The following is a 26,155-nucleotide window of genomic DNA, read 5'->3' as shown; positions in this document are numbered from 1 at the left end:
ATTCTGTCGTTTTGGTTATGACTTGTACATCAATCAGACATAGCTTGCTTCCTAGCGAGCTAGCTTACATTAACTAGTAGTTGTTCACAGGGCAAGTGTGAAATTTAGCTATTAGTCTTGTGCCATGAGACAAACTTTAACATCCAGCAAGCCAGCTGCATCATTTCAATAATGATGTGGGGGATTTTCCCCTCTTTTTCTGGATCAACTGGTGCGTGTTAGCTTTCCAGTTGCATGTGGGCCTACATCTGACATGGAATTTCTACAGATAATTACAGTATGTGGTCAGAGAAGTGGGTTCTAGAACAAAAATGTTATCTGTAATTTTATGTTGCTCCTTCACACTAGATGTTTGAACCTCATTGTAAAATACCATTATTCTACTTCCACAGATTGACGGCAGCCTTCAGCAATGTCACGTTTCTTTGCCACCGGGTCCGACAGCGAGTCTGAATCCTCCTCGTCGGCTGACGAGATCACCCCTAAAGCACCGGGAGCTACTTTCACCAAGCAGTCAGTACTACTTTCTCTCGTCAAAACCTGTCACACTAACTGTTGTTTCTACAGCTCTCTCACTTTTCCACATTTGGTCCCTGCAGGTCATTGCTACTTAGTGACGATGAGGAGGACACCAAGAGAGTGGTGCGCAGTGCCAAGGACAAGAGGTCAGGCATTTACTCTACTTCATGATCCAAAGAACCATCTAAGCCTTGTCCCTGATCTAGTTGTGCTGTACAGTCAGCTCCTATGGTAGTTATTGTGCCCTTTGGCTATCAACCATCATAGGAGTTGGTAATACAGCATAGGCATAACTAGGGTTGCAAAGGGTCAGAAACCTTGGACATTTTCCATGGGAAGTTAAGCCTGGGAATATGGGGAATTTTGCTTAAATTCGTCAAAGTTATATAACAGTGAACCTTTTTTGTGGGATACACAAGGCAATTCAATGGGACTGCAACCCTCTGTATGCACAGTGCACTCTTCCATTTTTTAAAAAATGTAACCAGGTAGGCCAGTTGAGAACAAGTTCTCATTTACATCTGCGACCCATCCAAGATGAAGCAAAGCAGTGCGACACAAACAACAACACAGTAGGAAGAATCTATGTACAGTGTGCAGATGTAGTAAGATTAGGGAGGTAAGGCAATAAATAGGCCATAGAGATGAAATAATTACAATTTAGCATTTCCACTGGAGTGATAAATGTGCAGATGTGTAAGTGGAGATACTACCAATATGGGGACGTGCAGTGTAATCTGCCATCATATGTACAGCTGATTCTCAAGATCTTGCACACTGATGAGATGCTATTGAGCCCACACTATTACACTGTCTGAGCCAAGGACTACATGCTTTCTGGTAAATTTTGATTACAATAATGGGTGGGGTGAAAATATTTTATATGACATACATGATTTGTTGTTAACTAGTAAATAGTAGCCTACAGCAGTGTTTTAAGTCATTCTAACTTAATTTCTGCTACTTAGTTTTTGCTACCATGTGGGTTTTAGCTTGCTAGAGCCTGTTAACTGAGGAGTGTTAATTCACCTGTTTCCATACATGTTTCATTTTAAAACATGTATCTTACAAATAAGTTGTTTAATATAACTGCTTAACTATTTATCTGTACATGGAATTTTATTTTTTATTTTTTTTGCAGATTAATTTTTTCTTCTCTTTACAAGAAAATGCCATGGGCACACTATCTGATGTGTGGAGACATTTCACTGCAGCTAATGTAGAAGGAAAAGCTTTGTACATTTGCAAATACTGTGCCAAATCATATGTGAAGAATGCAACAAAGATGCAGAATCATCTGGCCAAGTGCATAAAGTTTTCTCAGCGCTCACAATAAGCAACTTCTGACAGGTCTCTGCTATTTGAGGTGAAAATGATGAAGACGACACCTTATCAATAGCAACAGCTCATGGTCCTACTGGAATCAGATGTTTTTTTTTTACTCAATGGAGGAACGTAGTCAAGAGAAATGCTGATGAATGTCTTGTTCGAGCTGTGTATGCAACTGGTTCACCTCTGATGCTCACAGGCAATGTGTAAAATATTGGAAAATATTTCTGAATGTTCTTCGCCCAGCATACACTCCTCCAACCAGACATGCTTTATCTACTCATTTGCTAGATGTGGAGTTCAACAGAGTTCGAGTGAAGGTCAAGCAAATCATAGAGAAAGCAGACTGTATTGCAATCATCAATTATGGATGGTCGAATGTTCGTGGGCAAGGAATAATTAACTACATCTCCACCCCTCAACCAGAATTCTACAAGAGCACAGACACAAGGGACAACACACCGGTCTCTACATTGCAGATGAGCTGAAGACAGTTGTCAATGACCTTGGACCACAGAAGGTATTTGCACTGGTGACAGACAATGCTGCGAACATAAAGGCTGCTTGGTCTAAAGTGGAGGAGTCCTACCCTCATAGCACACCCATTGGCTCTGCTGCTCATGCATTGAATCTGAAAACAATGTATACCCTCTACAAGAGAGCCAATGAAACGGTTTGGTATGTGAAAGGACATCAAGTTATACCAGCAATCTACCAAGCAAAGTGAGAAGAGTAAGAACACCACATTGAAGCTACCCAGCAACACCCATTGGGGTGGTGTTGTCATCATCATGTTTGACAGTCTCCTGGAGAGGCAGGAGTCTCCAAGAAATGGCCATATCACAGTCTGCCGATATGGACAGCGCCATCAAGAGGATCCTCCTGGATGATGTATTTTGGGAGAGAGTGGTAAGCAGCCTGAAACTCATGAAACCTATAGCAGTAGCCATTGCATGGATTGAGGGAGAAAATGCCATCCTGTCTGATGTTCAGACTCTGCTTGCAGATGTAAGAGAAGAACTCCATACTGCCCACTTCACTGTTGCTCCAAGCAGAGGAAACTGCAGTTCTGAAATACATCAAAAAGGGAGAAGACTTCTGCCTGAAGCCCAAACACGCCACAGTGTACGTTGGACTCCAAGTACGCTGGCAAGAGCATCCTGTCTGGTGCAGAGATCAACAAGGCCTATGGTGCAATCCTTACTGTGACTCGTCACCCTGGCCTGGATGAGGGCAAGGTTCTTGGCAGTCTGGCAAAGTAGACTTCCAAGCGCGGTCTTGGGATGGAGATGCAATTTGGCAGTCGTGACAATATATCTCATCGGCCACCTGGTGGAAGGGACTGTGTGGATCTGAGGCTCTTTCCCCTGTTGCCTCCATCATCCTCCAAATTCCACCAACATCAGCCACCTTAGAGCGCAACTGGTCCAAGGGTAGAAAAATTGGTGGCTGTCTGGGCAAATTTGAGGCTTTTTGAGCCTGATAACTAGTTATCCTCAAGGTTGGAAAGTGACAGTGAAGATGAGGCCTCAGAGTCTGATGTTCAAGAGATGGACATTGAGGAGGTCCAGGGAGAAGACATGGAAACCTGAGGAAGACAACCAAAGCTTTAGTTTCTAGACAATCATTTTACAGATGTATGTTAAATGTTTTTGAGACATGCGATGGATCATTGGGGATCATTCAATATTCCCTTTGTTGTTGTTCAGTGAAGTCATCCCATGTGAAGAGTCAACTAATTTAATGAAGTTCAATTCGTAACTAAATTATTATTCTTTTTTTCTTCTGATGGAAGGATTTAATCATTTGCAATTGTCTACTTATGATGAGGTAAAATGTTTCTGTCTCCATGTGATATGGTAAATATATCCAATGCAAAAAACATCAACATTTAAATGGTATTAATATTAATTAGCATATTCCCACGGAAAGTTTCTACCTCTGAATGTTCCCCAAAATATGCAACCCTTGCATAACTAATCTGGGACCAGGCTACCACCCATAGGAGTTGGCTGTACAGCATAAACATACAGTGCCAGTCAAAAGGTTGGACACCTACTCATTTCAGGGTTTCTCTTTATTTTTACCGTTTTCTACATTGTAGAATAATGAATAATGGAATCATGTAACGAAAAAGTGTTCAACAAACCCAAATATGTTTTATATTTGAGAAACTTCAAAGTAGCCACCCTTTGCCTTGATGACAGCTTTGCATTCTCTCAACCAGCTTAGGGATAGTCACCTGGAATGCATTTCAAGTAACTGGTGTGCCTTAAGTTCATCTGTGTCATTTCTTTCCTTAATGTGTTTGTGCTAATCAGTTGTGTTGTGACAAGTTAGGGGTAGTATACAGAAGATAATCTGGATGGGGAAAAAACTGCTCAAATAAGCAGAGAGCCACGACAGTCCGTCATTACTTTAAGACATGAAAGTCAGTCAATGCGGAAGATTTCAAGAACTTTGATTTATTTAGAATTCAAGGCACACTTAATTAGCTGCACAATGCTGTGGTAGCCATGCTATCTCATCTGGTTTTGGGTTAGTCCCACTATCATTTGTTTTGCTGCCTGTCTGTAAAAACCCTTGAATGAGTAGGTATGTCCTAACTTTTGACTGGTACTGTATCTGGGACCTGACTAGTGTCCCTTGACTGGACTGCCTCAGACAGTATGTGGTGTTAGTATGCCTGCCCTGGACTATGCCATCTAACCAATTCTTATATACCAGGTTTGAGGAGCTAACAAACCTGATCAAGACGATCCGCAACGCCATGAAGATCCGAGACATGTCCAAGTGTCTGGAGGAGTTTGAGCAGCTATGTCGAGCGTTCCTCAAAAGCAAGACTATAGTGGACAAGGAAGGGGTGCCCCCTTTCTACATCCGTCTTCTGGCCGACCTGGAGGACTATTTGAATCAGGTAAACCTCCACAGTTCACACTTTCTCTGCATGTCAAACTGCTCGGGGGGTGCAACTAGGGCTGTGGAGGTCACAAAATTGTCAGCCAGTGATTGTCAAGCAAAAACAGTTGAAGTTGGAAGTTTACATACACCTTAACCAAATACATTTAAACTCAGTTTTTCACAATTCCTGACACTAATCCTGGTAAAAATTCCCTGTCTTAGTTCAGTTCACCACTTTATTTTAAGAATGTGTAATGTCAGAAAAATAGTAGTGATTTATTTCAGCTTATATTTATTTCAGCTTATTATTCCCAGTGTGTCAGAAGTTTACATGCACTCAATTGGGGCGGCAGGGTAGCCTAGTGGTTAGAGCATTGGACTAGTAACCGAAAGGTTTTAAGTTCAAATCCCCGAGCTGACAGGGTACAAAATCTGTCGTTCTGCCCCTGAACAGGCAGTTAACCCACTGTTCCTAGGCCGTCATTGAAAACAAGAATTTGTTCTTCACTGACTTGCCTAATAAAATAAAGGTAAAATAAATAAATAAAAGTATTTGGTAGCATTACCTTTTAAATTGTTTAACTTGGGTCAAAAATGTAGCCTTCCACAAGCTTCCCATAATAAGTTGAGTGAATTTTGGCCCGTTCCTCCTGACAGAGCTGGTGTAACTGTCAGGTTTATAGGCCTCCTTCCTCACACACACTTTTTCAGTTCTGCTCGCAAATGTTCTATAGGATTGAGGTCAGGGCTTTGTGAAGGCCGCTCCAATACCTTGACTTTGTTGTCCTTAAACCATTTTGCCACAACTTTGGAAGTATGCTTGGGGTCATTGTCTATTTGGAAGACCCATTTGTGACCAAGCTTTAACTTCCTGACCGATGTCTTGAGATGTTGCTTCAATATATCCACATAATTTTCCATCCTCATGTTGCCTTCTATTTTGTGAAGTGCACCAGTCCCTCCTGCATCAAAGCACCCCCACAACATGATGCTACCACCCCCGTGCTTCACGGTTGGGATGGTGTCTTTCGGCTTGCAATCCTCCCCCTTTTTCCTCCAAACTTAACGATGGTCATTATGGCCAAACGGTTCTATTTTTGTTTCATTAGATAGTCAGAACACATCGTCAAATACATGAGTAAATGTGTTAACATCATGACAACACCATTTACTTTTTTGTTGCTGTTGCTTGCCAGCCATTGTTGTTGGCTAGCCTAGATCACGGTTTCCCAAACTTGTTCATGGGGCCCCACCATGGATGCGCATTATGGTTTTTGCTCTAGCACTGCACAGCTGATTCAAACAACCAACTCCTCAAGATTGATTGATTATTTGGATCTATTGTGTAGTGCTCGTAGGAACAAACTAAATGTGATCTGTATTTGTTCTGGCTTGTAATTGGTTTGCACATAGGCCCTTATTTTGCCAAGTTCAAATGTTGTATTTGTTTGAAAAACCATCTAAAGATCAATTATGTAACTAACACATTTTACAAAAAATTCAGAGAGAACCTTGTAGTCCCAAGGTCTTGATCTGTTGATGTGAGGTTTTCCAAACTATGAAAATGAAAAATATGCACAGACGTTATCGATAGAAGAAGAAAAAACATGAAGTAATGACCGGAACGCTGTGATTTATGAAGACACATTCTTAACACTATCCCTAAAGGCATTTTTCATGTTTCCCTACAGCTTTGGGAGGACAAAGAAGGCAAGAAGAAGATGAACAAGAACAACGCCAAAGCCCTCAGCACCCTGCGGCAGAAGATCCGCAAGTACAACAGGGATTACGAGACGGAAATCACCAGCTATAAGGAGGTGAGGCTTTTCACTACAACAACACAGGATGGTAGATTCTTAAGAAGCTGTATAACACTTACCAATAAGGAACGCACATATGAGGCTCCATTGAAGAATCTAGATATTCATTATGGCACCTTTTTTTGAACATTCAGTGCCTTCAGAAAGTATTCACACCTTGATTTCTTCCATAATGTGTTACAGCCTGAGGTAAAATTGTATTATATGAATATTTTCATATCATTTTGACTATGCTAATTAGTGTAGTTGATGACAATTCTCCCGGATCTGGGATGGGTAGTTCCAAGAGTTAATTAAATTGAGGTTTTGTCACTGGCCTGTACACAATACCCCATAATATCAGTTGTGTTTTTAAATGTTTCAAATTAATGAAAAGCGATAATGTCTTATCATTAATGCAGCAACATTCTAGTACATTTATAAACTGGATTGTGTTTCGGAATTCAGTTTTTCTGAATTTCTTTCATCGTTGTTGCTTACAGCTGATTAGAGTTCAAACAAAATGCATGGTTGGTGGTTCAAATGAATCAAATGTGGTTTAGCGATTTAAGTGGATCGGTTGTAGAAAGGTAAGTCGAAGAATTGTTGTCGTAGTCCGTACTTCGCTAAGTAAAATTCTATGAGTAAAAACACACATTGGGCAGTAGGCTGTTGATCTGACGGCGACCTATTTGATATCAATGCAGCAGCCTACCTACGATCATGGGCATGTAGTCTAGACTACGACTGGGAAAATAGAGAATTCAAGAGAATACACAGTGCATTCGGAAAGTATATTTCCACATTTTGTTCTAAAATGTACTTAAATCTACACACAATACCCCATAATGAAAAGCAGAAACAGGTTTTTCAATATTTTTGCCAATGCATTAAAAATAAACTGACATCACATGTACATAAGTATTGAGATGCTTTACTCTACCTAGTTTAAGCACTTTTGGCAGCGTTTACAGCCTGGAGTCTTCTTGGGTATGACGCTACAAGCTTAGCAAACATGTATTTGGGGAGTTTCTCCCATTCCTTTCTGCAGATCCCATCAAGCGCTGTCAGGTTGGATGGAGAGCGTTGCTGCACAGCTATTTTCAGGTATTTCCAGAGATGTTCCATTGGGTTCAAGTCTTAGCTCTGCCAGGCCCACTCAAGGACTTTCGGAGACTTGTCCCGAAGCCACTCCTGCGTTGTCTTGGCTGTGTACATATGGTGATTGTCCTGTTAGGTGAACCTACGCCCCAGTCTGAGGTCCTGAGTGCTCTGGAGCAGGTTTTCATCGAGGATCTCTCCATTCATCTTTGCCTCAGACCTTCATTATGGATCCCCATTAGCTGCTGCTATTATTGTTTTCTTCACCTTTATTTAACCAGGTATGCCAGTTGAGAACAAGTTCTCATTTAAAACTATGACGTGGCCAAGATAAAGCGTGACAACAGATGGGATAAACAAACGTACAGTCAATAACACAACAGAAAAGTCTGTATACAGTGTGTGCAAATGAAGTAAGGCAATAAGTAGGCCAATAGTGGCGACGTAATTACCATTTAGCAATTTACACTGGAGTGATAGATGTGCAAGTAGAAATACTGGTGTGCAAATGAGCAGAAAAACAAATGGGGGTGAGGTAGGTAGGTAGGTGGTTGGATGGATGGGCTGTATACAGCTGCGGCAATCGGTAAGCTGCTCTGACAGCTGATGCTTATAGTTAGTGAGGGAGATACGTCTCCAACTGATTTTTGCAATTCGTTCCAGTTATTGGCATCAGAGAACTGGAAGGAAAGGCGACCAAAGGAGAAATTGGCTTTGGTGGTGACCATATACCTGCTGGAGCGCGTGCTACGGGTGGTTGTTGCTATGGTGACCAGTAAGCTGACATAAGCGACGGTGGGTTTGGTGATGAATATGTAGCGAGGACCAGCCAACGAGACCATACAGGTCGCAGTGGTGGGTAGTATTTCGGGCTTTGGTGACAAAACGGGTGGCACTGTGATAGGCCTGCATCCAATTGGCTGACCACAGACCCATAACGGACGCAGGCAGTGATCATTGAGATCCTGGTTGAAAACCATTTAGAGGGCCAGTTGGTCAGGATGATATTTATGAGGGTGCCTATGTTAATGGATTTGGGGTTGTATCTGGTAGGCTCTTTGATAATTTGTGTGAGATTGAGGGCATCTAGCTTAGGTTGTTGGACGGCCGGGGTGTTATGAAGCATATCCCAATTGAGGTCACCTAGCAGTACGTACTCTGATAGATGGGGGGGCAATCAATTCACATATGGTGAGATGGATTTTTAAAAGTAGATGCTCAAACTGTATCTCTGCAGTAGATTGCAATTCCGCCCCCTTTAGCAGTTCTGTCTTGACTGAAAATGTTGTAATTGGGGATGGAAATGTCGGAATTTTTGGTGTCCTTCCTAGGCCAGAATTCAGACACGGCAAGGACATCAGGATTGGCGGTGTGTGCTAAAGCAGTGAGTAAAACAAACTTAGGGAGGAGGCTTCTGATGTTAAGAAGTTAGAAACTAGGGCCTGTAGGACCTGCCTTGTTGATAGTGCTGCCTAGAAGGTAGAGCAGGGCCTTATTATGGACATACTTCTCCCCATCCTAGATACTGTAGTATCAATATGTTTTGACCATGACCGTTTGCAATCCAGTGTTACTGCCAGCAGTTTAGTCACCGCAACTTGCTCAATGTCCACATTATTTATTACAAGATTTAGTTGATGTTTTAGGTTTTAGTGAATGATTTGTCCCAAATACAATGCTTTTAGTTTTAGAAATATTTAGGACTAACTTATTCCTTGCCACCCACCCTGAAATGGGTTGCAGCTCTTTGAGTGTTGCTGTCATTTCAGTCGCTGTAGTAGCTGACATCTATAGTGTTGAGTCATCTGAGTACATAGACACTCTGGCATTACTGAACGCCAGTGGCATGTCGTTAGTAAAGATTTTTTTTTTTTTTAAAGTAATGGGCTTCTACAGCTGCCCTGGGTAATTCCTGATTCTACCTGGATTGTTGGAGAGGCTTCCATTAAAGAACACACTCTTTTTTTCTGTTAGACAAGTAACTCTTTTTCCACAATATAGCAGGGGGTGTAAAGCCTTGTCTCCCAGTCCCTACTGTTGAAAAACATCACAGCATGATGCTTCCACCACCATGCTTCACCTTGGGGATGGTGCCTGGTTTTCTCCAGACTTGGCATTCAGGCCAAAGAGTTCAATCTTGGTTTCATCAGACCAGTGAATCTCGTTTCTCATGGTCTGAGAATCTTTAGGTGCCTTTTTACTGATGATTGACTTCTGTCTGGCTACTCTACCATAAAGGCCTGATTGGTGGAGGGCTGCGGAGATTGTAAATGAGGTATTTTAAACCAAAATGAATACATTTGAAAACATTCTTAAACTGTTATCGTTTTGTCATTATGGGGTATTGTGAGTAGATGAGGAAACTATTTAATTAATTTTAGAATAAGAATACTTGAATACTTTAATGCACTCTAGTTTAATGGCATTTCATGACAATTATGCTGGCATACACTCTGCAGTCTGAAGTAACTCCTGCACGCATAAATTCAATCCAACACCCCCCTTGTGATTTCAACTTAATAACGAACCTTTCCCAAGATACTCCGATTAAGGGTGAGACGCTTAGTTCCTACTAATGGCCCGTTGACATAATGGCAATCTTACTTTTCTCCCTCTCTTTCAGAACCCAATGGCGTCAGCGGATGAGGAGGAGGAGGAGGAGGAGAAGTATGATGTCGACTCAGGTGAGTTTCTTACCACACCTTTTCATTGCACCTAGAGCCTACAGTAAATACCAGTAATGGAAGACTCGAGTCTGCTTTTGTTAAAGCCAGAACTGACCGACATGGTACTGCCTCCTGTTTCGGTATAATGAGGCAGCTTCATGTACTAGTACAGCCCCTGGACAGGACACAAATCTATTGCAAGGCCCTAAGGCATTGACATGCGTCTGTTCGGCTAGGCGAACTGAATAAGTCCCTTAAGACTGCTGCCATAGTACTTCGTCCATTTTAGAGAAGTTGTAGCCAGTATACATTTCCTCAAAAAAGATAACTCATCCCATTTAATTGACGTTTTTTCTGAGGAGATCTTAGTCGCTCAATTTTACACCCAACTAAGATGTTTGTTGCAGTATTTCTCAATGAAAACAATGTGCATTAAAATTAGTAGTCTCTCATTGAATGACAAAGCCTTTACTGAAGACTCCCTAATGTTGACCAATCACTGACGAAGGGGCGTAAACTTGGGCTACCGACTTAAACCCTTACCGATATCCAAAACGAACATCACAAATTGTTGTCATAATAGATGCACAAACGCTTCCGAACTGTTTTGGAAGACTACTTTATACTTTACCCCCAATCATTTCCTTAATGCTGAGTGACAAGCAGAGTGCCATTGGGCCCATTTTTAGAGTGGTATGATTTGACTTTCCAATCGCAGTGCACCATTGATACATGGAGCCACTGTTTTAACTGCCGTTGTCTTTCTCATCACCTTGGTGTCTGTAGGGTCGTCGTCAGATAGCGACGAAGTGCCGGGGGTTGCCAAGAGTTTCCTGAAGAAGAAACCGGCTGCCGAGGTGGCAGCGCCTCCGCCGGATGCCAGCAAGTTCCTGAAGGCAGCGGCGGTAAGAGGATGATGCCGGCAGTGGCTCTATTGCAGTGCGCAGTTATTGGCAAGCACACTCGCTTGAAATTTTTTTTTTTTTTTAAATGAGTGTGACATTTCTCTGTTTTGGCTGAGGGGCTACCAAATCATAAAGCACTATCATTCTCCCTACCAAGCCCTCTCCCGCTGACAGTCCATCTTTATTGTCCATCACTTTAATCTAATGTGTATGTGTGTAATAACTGTGTACATGGTCTTCAACAGGACAAGGAGGCTTCCAGCAGCAGTGATGAGGATGACGAAGACTGGGACTCGGACACCGCGGAAAGCGGCAGTGGTAGTGAAGACGAAGAGGGCAAGAATGCCTCCATGGCCCAAATCTTCCTGAAGAAGTCAGTCCCTTTCCCTGTTCTTTTTACTACAACATCCTTTGTACCTCACGCGTTAGACTCAATCCACAATCATTCTGTCCCATCACTGCCTGTGTAGCTGAACATTGCTCTAATTCTAAACATCCTGCCTCTTTCTTTCATTCAGTAGCTCTCTGTAAAACTATGCTCTAGAGTAGGGGTCAGCAACAGATTTTGTGCGGGCCATATTCAGACCCGTGATTTCTGTTCTGGGAAGAAATCAGCTGACAACAGAATCTAGTTGCCTACCGCTGCTCTAGAAGTTTTAGACACTGTCTGACTAATGTATTTACAACACCCCATTCTGTCTCTACAGGCCCGGTAGTGAGGCAGAGCGACACACCAGCGAGAAGAAAAAGGAGGATAGGAAGAAGAGACACAGGCGGAAGGAGCGGCTGGAGGAAGAGGCAGAGGAAGAGGCCCAAGAGGAGGGTGAAGGCGAATGGGAGAAGGTGAAGGGAGGAGTGCCCCTTGTCAAGGTGGGTGATCAAGTCGTGGCATGACAATAGAGTATCCTCACTACACTTATCTGTATATATGGTTTGTATTCATTAGGCACCAAATGTAAGAAAACTGGTTGAAACGGAGAGCAACCACTTGGACTTTACCAACAAGAAATGCTAATTTTCATTTTCCGTTGTAAAATGTTGTAATACATTTTCTGTTGCATGCCCAAATGAACACGGCCCAATGGTCCCATAGACTTGGGCCCAGAGACATAACGCTTATGAGTAGAAGTGCTGCTAATCTAGGATCAAGTCTACAGATTGTAATGAACCTGATCCTAGATTAGCACTCCTCCGAGACTCTTTTATACAGACCCAAACCTGCCAGAGGATGTGTGTTGTGCGCTAATTGCTTCTCCCGGCAGGGGAATCTTAAGATGTTTGCCAAAGGAACAGAGATCAACACAACAGTTGTGGTAAAGAAACTCAATGAGATTCTGCAGGCCCGTGGAAAGAAGGGAACAGACAGGTACTACTCATTTGACCACATTTACATATGCTCTGTCCCAAAATTAGCCCCTAGTCACTTCTCACCCTTTGTAGATCTGAAATCCAGGCTGAAGGAAGCAATATGGTATCGGTTCTTCCTAGGTCTAGACAACGTTTTAGCCTTTCACTGATATAGCAAAGCCCGTAGGGTTTTGGGGTTTCTTTTGCGACCAGACAAAGCCTAAGCCGATATGACACCAACGCCTGAGAAGACCCAAAACTAACCTAACGCTGTTCCTACACCCCCTGTTCTGTCTACCACCACGTCTACTTCTGCTCTGTTCAGAGCTGCCCAGATTGAACTTCTCCACGCTCTGGCCAACATCTCCAACGAGAACAACCTGGGTGAGGGCATCCTGGTCAAGATCAAGTTCAACATCATCGCCTCACTGTACGACTACAACCCCAACCTGGCCGCCTTCATGAAGGTCAGATGCACTGCTGTTAAATGATCATTTGTGAAATGCTTAATTTTTAAATGACTAATTGCCAAATGCTAAAACCTTCCTGTTTTTCGTACCACCCATCTGCCTCCATGGATGTGTGGCTGTGCCAACGGGACAGACTTTCCGTTTCTTATGGGGCTGAGCCTGAGCGACCTTATTTCCGCCACCTCTATGAAAGGAGAGAGGGGAAAAGAAAAAATTCTGAGAATCCTGCAATAATGGCTATTCTATCCCCAATAGTAGTTGGGGGTTAAAAGGGTACAACTTAACTTATTGGACAAGTTCAAGTTGTACTTTGCCCATTTTTAGAAATGTCTTCTCGCAATTTACAGTTCCTTGCAGAAGTATTCACCTCCCTTGGCATTTTTCCTATTTTGTTGCATTACAACCTGTGATTGAAATGGATTTTTACTTCGATTTCATGTAGTAATGGACATACACAAAATTGTCCAAATTGGTGAAGTGAAACAAAATAACTTGTTTTTTTTTTTAAATGATAAAAACGGAAAGGTGATGGCTGCATATGTATTCTCCCCCTTTGCTATGAAGCACCTAAATAAGATCTGGTGTAACCAATTATCTTCAGTCACAATTAGTTAAAGTCCACCTGTGTGCAATCTAAGTGTCACATGATCTCAGTATATATACACCTGTTATGAAAGGCCCCTGAGTCTGCTACACCACGAAGGAGCACCACCCATCAAGCGGCACTATGAATACCAAGGAGCTCTCCAAACAGGTCAGGGACGAAGTTGTGGAGAAGTACAGATCAGAGTTGGGGTTTTTTAAATATCAGAAACTTTGAATATCCCACGGAGCACCATTTAAATCCATTATTAAAAAATGGAAAGAATATGCTACCACAAACCTGCCAAGAGAGGGCAGTCCACCACAAGTCACGGACCAGGCAAGGATGGCATTAATCAGAGGCAACAAAAAGACCAAAGATGACCCTGAAGTTAGCTGCAAAGCTCCACAGCGGAGATTAGAGTATCTGTCCATAGGACCACTAAGTCGTACACTCCACAGAGCTGGGCTTTAAACCCAACACCTTATCACCCTGAGAACACAGCGTCATGCTGTGGGGAAGTTTTTCATCGACTGGGAAACTGTTCAGAATTGAAGGAATGATGGATGGTGTTAAATACAATAGATTATTGAGGGGGAAGGTTTACCTTCCAGCAGGACAATGTCCTTAAGCATATTGCTAAAGCAACACTCGAGTGGTTTAAGGAGGAAAGATTTAAATGTCTTGGAATGGCCTAGTCAAAGCCCAGATCTCAATCCAATTGAGAATCTGTGGTATGACTTAAAGATTGCTTTACGTCAGTGGAACCCATCCAACTTGAAGGAGCTGGAGCAGTTTTGCCTTGAAGAATGGGCAAAATCCCAGTGGCTAGATGTGCCAAGCTTATAGAGACATACCGCAAGAGACTTGCTGCTGTAATTGCTGCAAAAGGTGGCTCTACAAAGTATTGACTTTGGGGGGTGAACAGTTATGTCATTGCTTTTTGGTGAATAGTTATGCACGCTCAAGTTTTGTCTTTCTTGTTTGTTTCTCACAAAAATATTTTGCATCTTCAAAGTGGTAGGCATGTTGTGTAAATCAAATGATACAAACCCTCCAAAAATCCATTTTAATTCCAGGTTGTAAGGCAACAAAATAGGAAAATGCCAAGGGGGGTGAATACTTTTGCAAGCCACTGTATTCACCAAGTACGTTTACAAGGAATTTGTCCTGGCAAAATGGTGCTGACAGCCATAAACACCCGTGTACAGCCCGGATTCTCCTGTATTTGTCCCTGACCCAATTCCCGCTAATATTCTCCTCGTCCCCTTTACCTGTTCCCGCACAACCCCTCTCCCAGGCTGACATGTGGAAGACGTGTCTGGACTGCATTGACGAGCTGCTGGACATCCTCTTTAACAACAACAACATCTTTATCGGCGAGAACATTGCAGAGGACAGCGAGAACCTGGCCATAACCGACGCTCAGGTCATTCTCAAACTCTTAGTGAATGATTGGTTGATTACATTTCTTAGAGAATTATTGATTGGTTGGTTACATTTATTTGAACTAATCCAAACAAGAAGTTCCCTCACAGGAAAATAAAGCTCTAATATAATTTAAACATTAATAAATATGTACACAATCAAGAACAAGCAGTATGTACATTAGATAAACCTTTCAAGTATAACAAGCTTTTATTTACTATTGGCAAGGATAGACAGGCATGGCAAGAATGACAATGCACTCCACGTGATAGGCTACAGTTTTGAAGTAGATTGTCCAACTAAAGTCAGTTTTTCTATCTTCCTCAGCCATTTAGGGTGCGTGGCTGCATTCTGACCTTGGTGGAGAGGATGGATGAGGAATTCACCAAGATCATGCAGAACACTGACCCCCACTCTCAAGGTGAGGCCCGTTTTGGATCCACATTCCCCTTTTCACATTATAGAGGTCACTTGTGCGTTTTTCAAAGACAAACTAAATTGATACTCAATCACTATAGACACGTATGAAGTAAAATTATTGATAGAGTGGATGGCAATAAAATTCCTATGGAAACCTGTACACCCCAAATTATTAGGATCACTTTTTTTTACCCATAAACCCCCATACCCATAATTAGTGTGTTTCCTTACCACTGCAGTTTGAGCTGATATTTCACACTCACTTGCAATCATGATCATTCAATCACTCACTCGATCTCCCCCAGAGTATGTGGACAACCTGAAGGACGAGGGGCGTGTATGCGGCATCATCGACCGCCTGCTGGGCTACCTGGAGACCAAGGGCAGCACGGAGGAGGTGTGCCGTGTCTACCTACGCCGCATCATGCACACCTACTATAAGTTTGACTACAAGGCTCACCGCCGCGCACTGGGCCTCCAGGGAGAGACCAAGGTAAGGAAATGGATAGAGACCCCAACATAGACATAGAATGTCATCCTTGTCATGGATACATTAAATATGGCAGCCGGTCCACACATCCCAGAACCCTAATGGTAATGTCTGTTTAATAATTCTATTTCTATGGACCCCAAGGCTGCATCTCAATTGTTTAAAATGACTTAATCTCTTTCTCGTTTGAAATTTCAGGATAGGAGATGTCAGCAATATGGCAGATACTCACTAGGAATTTGTTTAGAATGTATCTTTGGGGGTTAGAGGTCGACCGAATATATGATTTTTCAATTACCAATTGGAGGACCAAAAAAAAAAGTTGACAGTTTTTTTTTTTTTTTTTTATATATATATTTGTATATACATTTGTAATAATGACAATTACATCAATACTGAATTACAACACTTGAACTTAATATAATACAGAAATAAAATCAATTTAATCTCAAATAAATAATGAAACATATTCAATTTAGTTTAAATAATGCAAAAACAAAGTGTTGGAGAAGAATGTAAAAGTGCAATATGTGCTATGTAAGAAAGCTAACGTTTCAGTTCCTTACTCAGAACATGAGAACATGTTGGTGGTTGCTTTTAACATGAGTCTTCAATATTCCCTGGTAAGAAGTTTTAGGTGGTAGTTATTATCGGAGTTATGACGCGTCGACTATTTCTCTATACCATTTGTATTTTATATACCTTTGTCTATTGGATGTCCTTATAGGCACTTTAGTATTGCCAGCCTAATCTTGGGAGTTGATAGGCCTGAAGTCATAAACAGCGCTGTGCTTCAAGCATTGCTAAAAGCTGTTCACAAATGCAGTAAAGTGCTGTTTGAATGAATGCTTACAAGCCTGCTGCAGCCTATCACTGCTCAGACTGCTCTATCAAATCAGACTTAATTATAATATAAAAAACACATACGAGCCTTAGTTTCCAGATTTGACCATAATATTGACCTATCATTTCGAAAAAACAAAACATTTATTATTTCATTGAAATATGGCACCGTTATGTATTTTATAGAACGGGTGGCAACCCTAAGTCTAAATATTGCTGTGACATTGAAGGTTGTGCAATGTCAAATAAAATTGTATTAGTCACATGCTGGATTGCAGGGAGCTTGGCCCCAGTGATGTACTGGGCCGTACGCACTACCCTGATTAGAAATTTGGTCAAACTAATTTAAGTTTCCCTGCATTAAAGTCCCCGGCTACTAGGCTACGCCGCCTCTGGGTGAGCGTTTTCTTGTTTGCTTATGGCTGAATGGAGCTAATTCAATGCTGTCTTAGTGCCAGCCTCTGACTGCGGTGGTATGTAAACAGATATGAAAAATACAAAACTCTCTAGGGAGGTAGTGTGGTCTACATTTTATCGTGAGATTCTCTACCTCAGGCGAGCAATAGCTCGAGACTTCCTTAATTATCATGCACCAGCTGTTATTTACAAAAATACATAGTCCGCCGCCCTATGTCTTAACAGACGCCGCTGTTCTATCCTGCCGGTACATCGTATAACCAGCCAGTATGTTGATATTGTCGTCGTTCAGCCACGACTTACCAGACGCCGCTGTTCTATCCTGCCGGTACATCGTATAACCTGCCAGTATGTTGATATTGTCGTCGTTCAGCCACGACTCCGTGAAGCATAAGATGTTCGTTTTTAATGTCCCGTTGGTAGTTTAATCTTCGCCATAACCCGTACATTTTTATTGTCCAGAGATTGCACATTTGCTAGCAGAATGGAAGGAAGTGGGGGTTTATTCAGTCACCTAAGAATTCTCAGAAGGCAGCCTGCGCTCCGGACCCTTTTTTTTCCGCTCAAATCACGGGGATCTGGGCTTGTTCCTGAAAAAGCAGTATATCGTATGCGTCAGACTCGTTAACCTAGTAATATCATCAACCATGTGTCGTTAACTAGTGATTATGTGAAGATAGTTTTTTTATAAGTTTAATGCTAGCTAGCAGCTTACCTTGCAGCCACAAATTATTTTTGATGCTGCACTCGCGAAACAGGTGGTCAGCCTGCCACAGTCTCCTCGTGGATTGCAATGTAATCGGCACCCAAAAAGGCAGATTACCTATTTTGGTGTGAAATTGAAATCTGCCATAATTAATCGGCTGACCTCAGAGGGCCCCCTAAATAGTCAAGGGAATGCTTTTCATGACTACGAAGTGTTAGTTGTATACAAAATAATTATTATCCATGAGCTTTTGAGTTATCACTCTATCCCTCCACCTTTCTCCTCCTTAGTCTGAGCAGGATGCGGAGGAGAGCGAGGGTGAGGACAGCGCCTTCATCATGGACCGCCTGTGCAAGTTCATCTACGCCAAGGACCGCACGGACCGCATCCGCACGTGCGCCATCCTGTGCCACATTTACCACCACGCGCTGCACTCGCGTTGGTACCAGGCCCGTGACTTGATGCTCATGAGCCACCTGCAGGATAATATTCAGCACGCCGACCCACCTGTACAGGTATGAACACGTGAGTGTGGGGGCACACAACACCGGCACCCAGGATGTCAAGCTGTTCACACAATTAATTTACTTGCATATTTTCGGATGTTTGTATATCAAAAATATGTACGTTTTATCATTGGAATGTTCTACAAAACGAGGCAACGATGCACTTTAGGACCATGCGGATGTGTCCGAACGGTCGGGTCGACTGGAGTGTTTATCCAACTGGAGAAATGTTTTTATAAAATAATGTCTCCCCCCACCTCTAAAACCAAAGTTGCACCTCTGCTAATATCACATACGCTTTACTCTATTTGGGGCTTATTCACCATCTAAGGAAGTGGAAATTCAACTCATTATCTAGATCACTAAATATAATAAACTGCTTGTTAGATTAATTACAACTAACAGTACATTTAATGTCGTAAACTTTGCCATGTACGACCCAATGATATCTATATAGGCCTATGCAATCATCAGAAATGGCCGATACGCGCTTTGCCCAATCCGAATCTCATAGATCCATACCAGTTTATTTGTTCTAAAATGGTGCTAACTCACTATTTATAGTAAAATAAACAAACATGTAATACCTACATAAAGCTGAGACAACAGTAGTTGCTTTCAAAACTGTTCTTTCTCGCGATTGAATTTTGAAAAGTTGCGCAATCGGAACACATTTTCTTTCTCCGTCTACTCCAAGTGCTCGGGGAGGGAGTGAGTCGCTCCTGCCAGCGAAACAGGGGCAGGGCAGACACTTTAATTGCAGGGATCAGGATAAGCCTGCTTGACCAAATCAAGCTTTTATCCTCCCCAAAAACAGACAGCCTTGTAAAGTGATCAACCAGAATTTGCAGCTTGTACCGATGTGACCAAGAAAACATTGAACTTGCACAACTAAGTCTGTCTCAAAAATCGACTAAATTATTGCACTGTGGGGCTCTGCACATAAACTGTGTACACCCACCCACACAGACTGATAGACCCACACAGACTGATAGACCTCTGTGTGTGACCATGTCTCCCCCTCCAGATCCTGTACAACAGGACCATGGTGCAGCTGGGGATCTGTGCCTTCCGCCAGGGCATGATCAAGGACGCCCACAATGCCCTGCTGGACATCCAGTCGAGTGGCCGCGCCAAGGAACTGCTGGGCCAGGGCCTGCTCATGAGGAACATGCAGGAGAGGAATGCAGAACAGGAGAAGATCGAGAAGAGGCGACAGGTAAGCTACGGCTAAGCTTAACTCCGCGGAAGAAACCACTGGTAGACTAAGGCTAGGATAGTTTGAATCTTGCAAGCAGAACAGAGGATTGTAAATACACTACAGGTAGCCTAGGCTAGTCAAATGCAGAACAGAAGAGATGAGGTAGGCTAGGCTAAACCCAGCAGAACACTTGACAGGTACGCTACGCTAAACCAAATCAAGCAAAAGACAACGCGGGTATGATGGGCAAGGATAAACCCAGCCGAGCAGGAAATGATTGGTCTACCAGTCTTCTCGTATCACTCTTGACTAAACAGGCTAGGCTAAGCATGTGGGCTAGGAAAAGCCCGACCGCGTAGGTTCCCAGCTGTAAAGCCGTTGTCTGGAAAGATTTAAATAAAGATTTTCAGGATGATTTACTGGAGCCTGTTTTGACTATTTTACAGTATTACACTGATACACTACACTGACTGGGGTTGGTTTACGACGTGACGTTGTTGTCCATCTTGTTCCAGGTGCCCTTCCACATGCACATCAACCTGGAGCTGCTGGAGTGCGTGTACCTGGTGTCTGCCATGCTGCTGGAGATCCCCTACATGGCAGCCCATGAGTTTGATGCCCGCCGCAGGATGATCAGCAAGCAGTTCCACCACCAGCTGAGGGTGGGCGAGAGGCAGCCCCTTCTCGGTACGTACAGTAGACTGTGGTGACAAAGCAGGGTTGTGTTCATTAGGCACCAAATGGAAGAAAACAGACTGAAATGGACAGGGACTGCCTGGACCTTTCAAAAAACTTATTTTGGTTTTAGAATGTTTTCCATTGCGTGCCGTAATGAACACCGCCAAGTTTAGGACCAAAGGGTGGGTGGGGACAAGTAACTTATGCCTCAAAAAGAAACACAGGACTTAAGATGGGCACTAAAGGCTGTTTTATTCTGATTGGCCTCAAATATCCAGTAATCCTGAGATGTCAACACAATGATTATTTAGAGATGTTGTGATGACCGTATTACTGCCACAGGCAGTCATGACCGCAGTTATATTTCACATGACCGTTGAGTGGCCATGTAATCTCCTCTTATGTACTCTGGACATGCGTTGGTAATGACCTGGTACTCTGTGTTCTTATGGCTGCCATCCCGTTAACGGGATAATTGTCATCAACAACCGCTGAATTCCATAGCGCCACATTCAAATAATATTACTAAAAATATTTATATTCATGAAATCACAAGTGCAATATAGCAAAACACAGCTTAGCCTTTTGTTAATCCATCTGTCGTGTCAGATTTTGAAAATATGCTTTACAGCGAAAGCAATCCAATCGTTTGTTTATCAATCGCTCGACAAAACATTATGTACACCTCGCATCAAGTAGCTTGGTCACGAAAAGCAATTAAATTAATCGTTTACCTTTGGTCTTCGGATGTTTTCACTCACGAGACTCCCAGTTACACAAATGTTCCTTTTGTTCTATAAAGACTATTTTTATATCCAAAATACCTCCGTTTGCGTTATGTTCAGAAATCCACAGGAAAGAGTGGTCACGACAACGCAGAGAAATTCCAAATAGTTTCCGTAATGTCCACAGAAACATGTCAAACGTTTTTATAATCAAAATCCTCAGGTTGTTTTTAAAATATATAATCAATAATATATCAACCGCAACTGTCTTTTTCAGTAGGAGAGGGAAAGGCAATGGCTGCTCAAACTCTGTTGCGCCAAGCAAAACACTGCTGGCACCCAGCCATACAATAACATTGCGTTATCTTTCTCCCTCATTTTTCAAAATAAAAGCCTGAAACTATGTCTAAAGACTGACACCTTGAGGAAGTGATAGGAAAATGAATCTGGTTGATATCCCTTTAAATGGAGCAAAGGCAGGCTATGGAACATGGAGTTTTCAAAATAGAAGCCACTTCCTGGTTTGATTTTCCTCAGGGTTTCGCCTGCAATATCAGTTCTGTTATACTCACAGACAATATTTAGATGACATGTTTTTTCTCTTGCCCCTGTTCCTGCCCATTTAATATTGGGCCATTCTAAATCATACATTTGACATATTAGTAAAAACAAGATTAAACTGCGAATAGTCTGATGGGTGAACATATGATCACTTGATGAGGGAACAGCGTGTGTAGCACGGAACAGAGCATAACCTTTTTTTGCACAATTCATAACTAATTTAACCAAATAACTCAATCTGACGTATAGAACCTGTTTCAAATGATCACTTTTACGCTCAACATGGGCACTTCATATGCACACTCGCTCCGGAATGGGAAAAATATATGTTGCTTTTTATTCCGCTAAGTTCAATTATATTATTCTAACTATTAAAGCATATAATAAAACAATGTCAGCTTATACCATTTTAAAAGCATTACAATACATTCACAGATTTCACAACATGCTGTGTGCCCTCAGGCCCCTACTTCACCACTACCCCATATCTACAGTACTAAGTCCGTGTGTGTATAGTGTGTGTGTATACATGTGTCTGTATACATGTCTCTGTGCCAATGTTTGTTACTTCACAGTCCCCGCTGTTCCATACGGTGTTTTAAAATCTAATTTTACTGCTTGCTTCAGTTACTTGATGTGGAATAGAGTTCCATGTAGTCTTTGTTCTATGTTTCACTGTGTTGACATGCCCAGGAATTAAATGAGTTAATACACCAATAAGAATGCGTTCTAAACCTCTCTGCCAATAACTAGTTTTCGGTTTTCCCCTCCCCACTCAGACCACTCTCTCTGACAATTCTTGCTTGAGAAATTACTTTTTTTTTTAAAGCTTTTATTCATCTTTTTTGACCATTGTAATAGAAACAGAATCTCAGTGAAGTATTTAATGGTTAACCAGAAATTATTTGATATTGAGATAAAAACGGCTGCATTAATTTAAAGGTCTAAGAGTGTATTGGTACTTGTCTATATTAGCTGTACAGACACAACAATGGACATAGACACTAAACAAATCCTTGCATTCTCCAGGACCCCCAGAGAGCATGCGCGAGCACGTGGTGGCGGCCAGCAAGTCAATGAAGATGGGCGACTGGCGCACCTGCCACTCATTCATCATCAACGAGAAGATGAACAGCAAGGTGTGGGATCTGTTCCCTGAGACGCAGTGTGTACGAGAGATGCTCGTCCGGTGAGTTTTCTGAAATGAGGTCTGCATCAACACCCCTCTTGTTCAACTCTCCCTTGTTTGATCAGAGATCAGTATCAACCAATCGCGGCCTGGAATGGTTTAATAAAATTAATTCAATCAAGATCGTCAAATGGCTAATAAACACTACCTTTTTAGTAGCTTTCTTTAGACAAAATACGTTTTACACTATTACTCACAGTAACTGGTTATTTCATGACTGAACGAACATTTTGGCAGCACGTCCTTCAGAGGTAACATTCCTGTAACGTTTCCTGGTGGTTTGTGGTTGCAGGAAGATCCAGGAGGAGTCTCTGAGGACGTACCTGTTCACCTACAGCAGCGTTTATGACTCCATCAGGTAATAACTTTTCAAACGGGCAGAGGTGGTTTCCAAGTTACGGGTTACACCTAGTCTTGGACTAAAAAGCACATTTAGTGGAGATTCTTAATTACTGTAGCCTGGTCCCCAACTGTTTGTGTTGTGTAGCCGACAGCAATGACCATGGAGATGACTATAGACGTAGTGTTTCCAACGTAGCCAGCCTTCCAAAATCCCATCTCTTTCACTTGACTATTAAGTCAAGCCAACTTCACATTTCAGACAGTGGTTTAGTGCTGTAATCTAGCTCACTACGGTAAACAGCCCGTTCCTCATCAGACAGTCACTGCTCCATGTGCGCCCCACACACACCTGTTCTGCCCCACTACCAGAAAGGAGTATCAGAAGGTCTTTCTATTACCTTCACTTAGCCTCTCAGCAGACTTTCAACATTCTTTCCTCATGATTTGTCTAGTTGCATTCGATTTCGTGCTATAGCCCAACTGACGTTTTTAGAAGTGTTTTTGTATAAAACTATTTTAATTTAAGGGGGGGCAGCAACAGGGTTGATTTAGCATTGTGTATCACAATGTTTTATGGGTACATAACCACAATAGGACAATGGTTGACATCACCGTTTAACAATCTCCTTCGGAGTAGTCTTGCTTAGGTTACTTCCCCAGGGTTTCACACTAATGTGAGTAGCCTGGGATTCCAAGGCTACCATTGGTTATACAGCACAAAATGGGACCAGGCTACATCTACTGTGCCTCATAATTGTCTTACCTGGTTAAAGAATGGATAAATAAAATTCAGACATTTCTTCCCCACCCCTTCTTTGTGTCTCAGTATGGAGACACTGAATGAAATGTTTGAGCTGGAGCTGCCCACAGTGCACAGCATCATCAGCAAGATGATCATCAATGAGGAGCTTATGGTAAAACCCACGGCATCAATGGTCTCAAAGGGCTGTGTGTAGATCGTTCAGCACCACAGATTTAATGAAGCTAGATGATATGAAGGTGTAACATGGCTTTCTTTTGTGTGTATCATGTCTCCCCTCACACAGGCGTCCCTGGACCAGCCCACCCAGACTGTGGTGATGCATCGCACAGAGCCCACCTCCCTGCAAAACATGGCCCTGCAGTTGGCTGAGAAGCTGGGCGGCCTGGTCGAGAACAATGAGCGCATCTTTGACCTCAAGCAGGGCGTGTATGGTGGCTACTTCAACAGAGGTTAGTGTGGCTGCTCCATAGAATACATGCAGACCTGCCAAACTGCGCGCATTTTGCCGATCATCCACACATTTTGAGGCCAACGTACACTGGTATGAAAAACTACCTCAACTAGATGCCTATTTTTGCATATTTTATTACGTTGTTTTTGACTCAACCATCTGAAGTTGAAACCAATCAGAGGTCTTGGCCAATCAGAGGACGTGGGCATCTCTAGCGCTCCAACCCGCCCCCGTAGTCATAGTAGTTTCCTCTCAAGCTTGGATGGTAGCACTCCACTTCGTCTGATACCACTGATGTGTTAAGGGGGGGAAATGCTAGGACAAATGGAGAACGAACTGTTTGACAAATACATGTTCCAAAATTGTATGTGTTAGTCAAGCACACATCCACTATTTCGTTGTTGGCTCACAGATACTAGCAGACTGGTGATTATTACACGGTCACAGAGACCGGCCATTGTTACACGGTCACAGAGACCGGCCATTGTCACACGGTCACAGAGACCGGCCATTGTCACACGGTCACAGAGACCGGCCATTGTCACACGGTCACAGAGACCGGCCATTGTCACACGGTCACAGAGACCGGCCATTGTCACACGGTCACAGAGACCGGCCATTGTCACACGGTCACAGAGACCGGCCATTGTTACACGGTCACAGAGACCGGCCATTGTTACACGGTCACAGAGACCGCCATTGTCACACGGTCACAGACCGGCCATTGTCACACGGTCACAGAGGCCATTGTCACGGTCACAGAGACCGGCCATTGTTACACGGTCACAGAGACCGGCCATTGTTACACGGTCACAGAGACCGGCCATTGTTACACGGTCACAGAGACCGGCCATTGTTACACGGTCACAGAGACCGGCCATTGTTACACCTAAGAAGTAACTCAAGTAACACTGGCTGTAAGTGATTTGTTGGGTCCTGTATATGTGTGTCTGTTACAGATCAGAAAGGTGGCTACCAGCAGAAGCAGGGTGGTTACAACAGAGGTAAGTGCCAATCTTGAACAAACAGGGCGTCTGCCGTAGACCCTTAGGGAGTGTGTTTCCGTACCACTGACCACAATATTATCCTTAGCCAACCTGCATGTTTCTTACAGTAGATGCATCGCAGGAAGCCGCTGTCCTGAATGTTTAAATTATCTCCCCCCCACCCCAATATTGAAAGTTAATTATGATGCATGATTTATTGAATATGTTAAGATGTTTGAGTGTGTCGCCTATTTCACAGTACTGGGCCCGGCCAAGCTGTATTGCTATGGCCTGGTTACACATCCACTATAAATCCTGGAACGGTGCTGGAGAGAATGTGAAAATAAAATATTAAGCTAGCACAATACAAGAATGGCTGGCACGATAGTGTGAAAGACATTGGTGTGCATGTGCGCCTGGAGGCATGTTTCGTGTGAACAATAAAATATACCTACAGTGCATTCAGAAAGTATTCAGACCCCTTCCCTTTTTCCACATTTTTGGTACATTACGGCCTTATTCTAAAATTGATTCAATATTTTTCTCCCCTTGTCAATCTACACACTAGAACCCCATAATGACCAAGCGTTAAACAGTTGTTGTTTTTTAACATGTTTGCATATGTTCGAAATAAACAGAAATACCATATTCAGACCCTTTGCTAATGAGCCGCCAAATTCAGTATCCTGTTTCCAATGATCATCCTTGATGTTTTTACATCTTGATTGGAGTCCACCTGGTGGTAAATTCAATAGATTGGACATGATCCAGGCTGTATCACATCCGGCCGTGATTGGGGGTCCCATAAGGAGGCCCACAATTGGCCCCG

The 26,155-nt window shown here is 42.7% G+C and overlaps 1 protein-coding gene across 3 annotated transcripts in view; it reads left to right on the top strand.

Annotated features, from left to right (window-relative positions):
• The window catches only part of eif3c (eukaryotic translation initiation factor 3, subunit C), a 35,799-nt gene that overhangs the window by 3,633 nt on the left and 6,011 nt on the right, over positions 1-26,155 (top strand). For all 3 annotated transcript variants that reach the window (XM_064950976.1, XM_064950977.1, XM_064950974.1), the window contains exons 2-22: positions 393-513; positions 600-665; positions 4,576-4,765; positions 6,441-6,566; positions 10,273-10,333; positions 11,102-11,220; positions 11,466-11,593; positions 11,928-12,090; positions 12,495-12,586; positions 12,893-13,034; positions 14,921-15,049; positions 15,376-15,469; positions 15,774-15,961; positions 18,215-18,439; positions 19,458-19,649; positions 20,147-20,318; positions 22,625-22,784; positions 23,077-23,142; positions 23,953-24,040; positions 24,173-24,338; positions 25,300-25,344. In XM_064950976.1, the coding sequence (XP_064807048.1) occupies positions 413-513; positions 600-665; positions 4,576-4,765; positions 6,441-6,566; positions 10,273-10,333; positions 11,102-11,220; positions 11,466-11,593; positions 11,928-12,090; positions 12,495-12,586; positions 12,893-13,034; positions 14,921-15,049; positions 15,376-15,469; positions 15,774-15,961; positions 18,215-18,439; positions 19,458-19,649; positions 20,147-20,318; positions 22,625-22,784; positions 23,077-23,142; positions 23,953-24,040; positions 24,173-24,338; positions 25,300-25,344 (2,713 nt within the window). In that variant the 5' untranslated portion in view covers positions 393-412. The remainder of the gene's footprint in view (positions 1-392; positions 514-599; positions 666-4,575; positions 4,766-6,440; positions 6,567-10,272; positions 10,334-11,101; positions 11,221-11,465; positions 11,594-11,927; positions 12,091-12,494; positions 12,587-12,892; positions 13,035-14,920; positions 15,050-15,375; positions 15,470-15,773; positions 15,962-18,214; positions 18,440-19,457; positions 19,650-20,146; positions 20,319-22,624; positions 22,785-23,076; positions 23,143-23,952; positions 24,041-24,172; positions 24,339-25,299; positions 25,345-26,155) is intronic.

Source organism: Oncorhynchus masou, chromosome 31 (assembly GCF_036934945.1).
Source record: "Oncorhynchus masou masou isolate Uvic2021 chromosome 31, UVic_Omas_1.1, whole genome shotgun sequence".
Classification (NCBI taxonomy): Eukaryota; Metazoa; Chordata; class Actinopteri; order Salmoniformes; family Salmonidae; genus Oncorhynchus; species Oncorhynchus masou.
The sequence above is the reverse complement of the archived record's forward strand: the minus strand, read 5'-3'. Positions and strand labels throughout refer to the sequence as shown.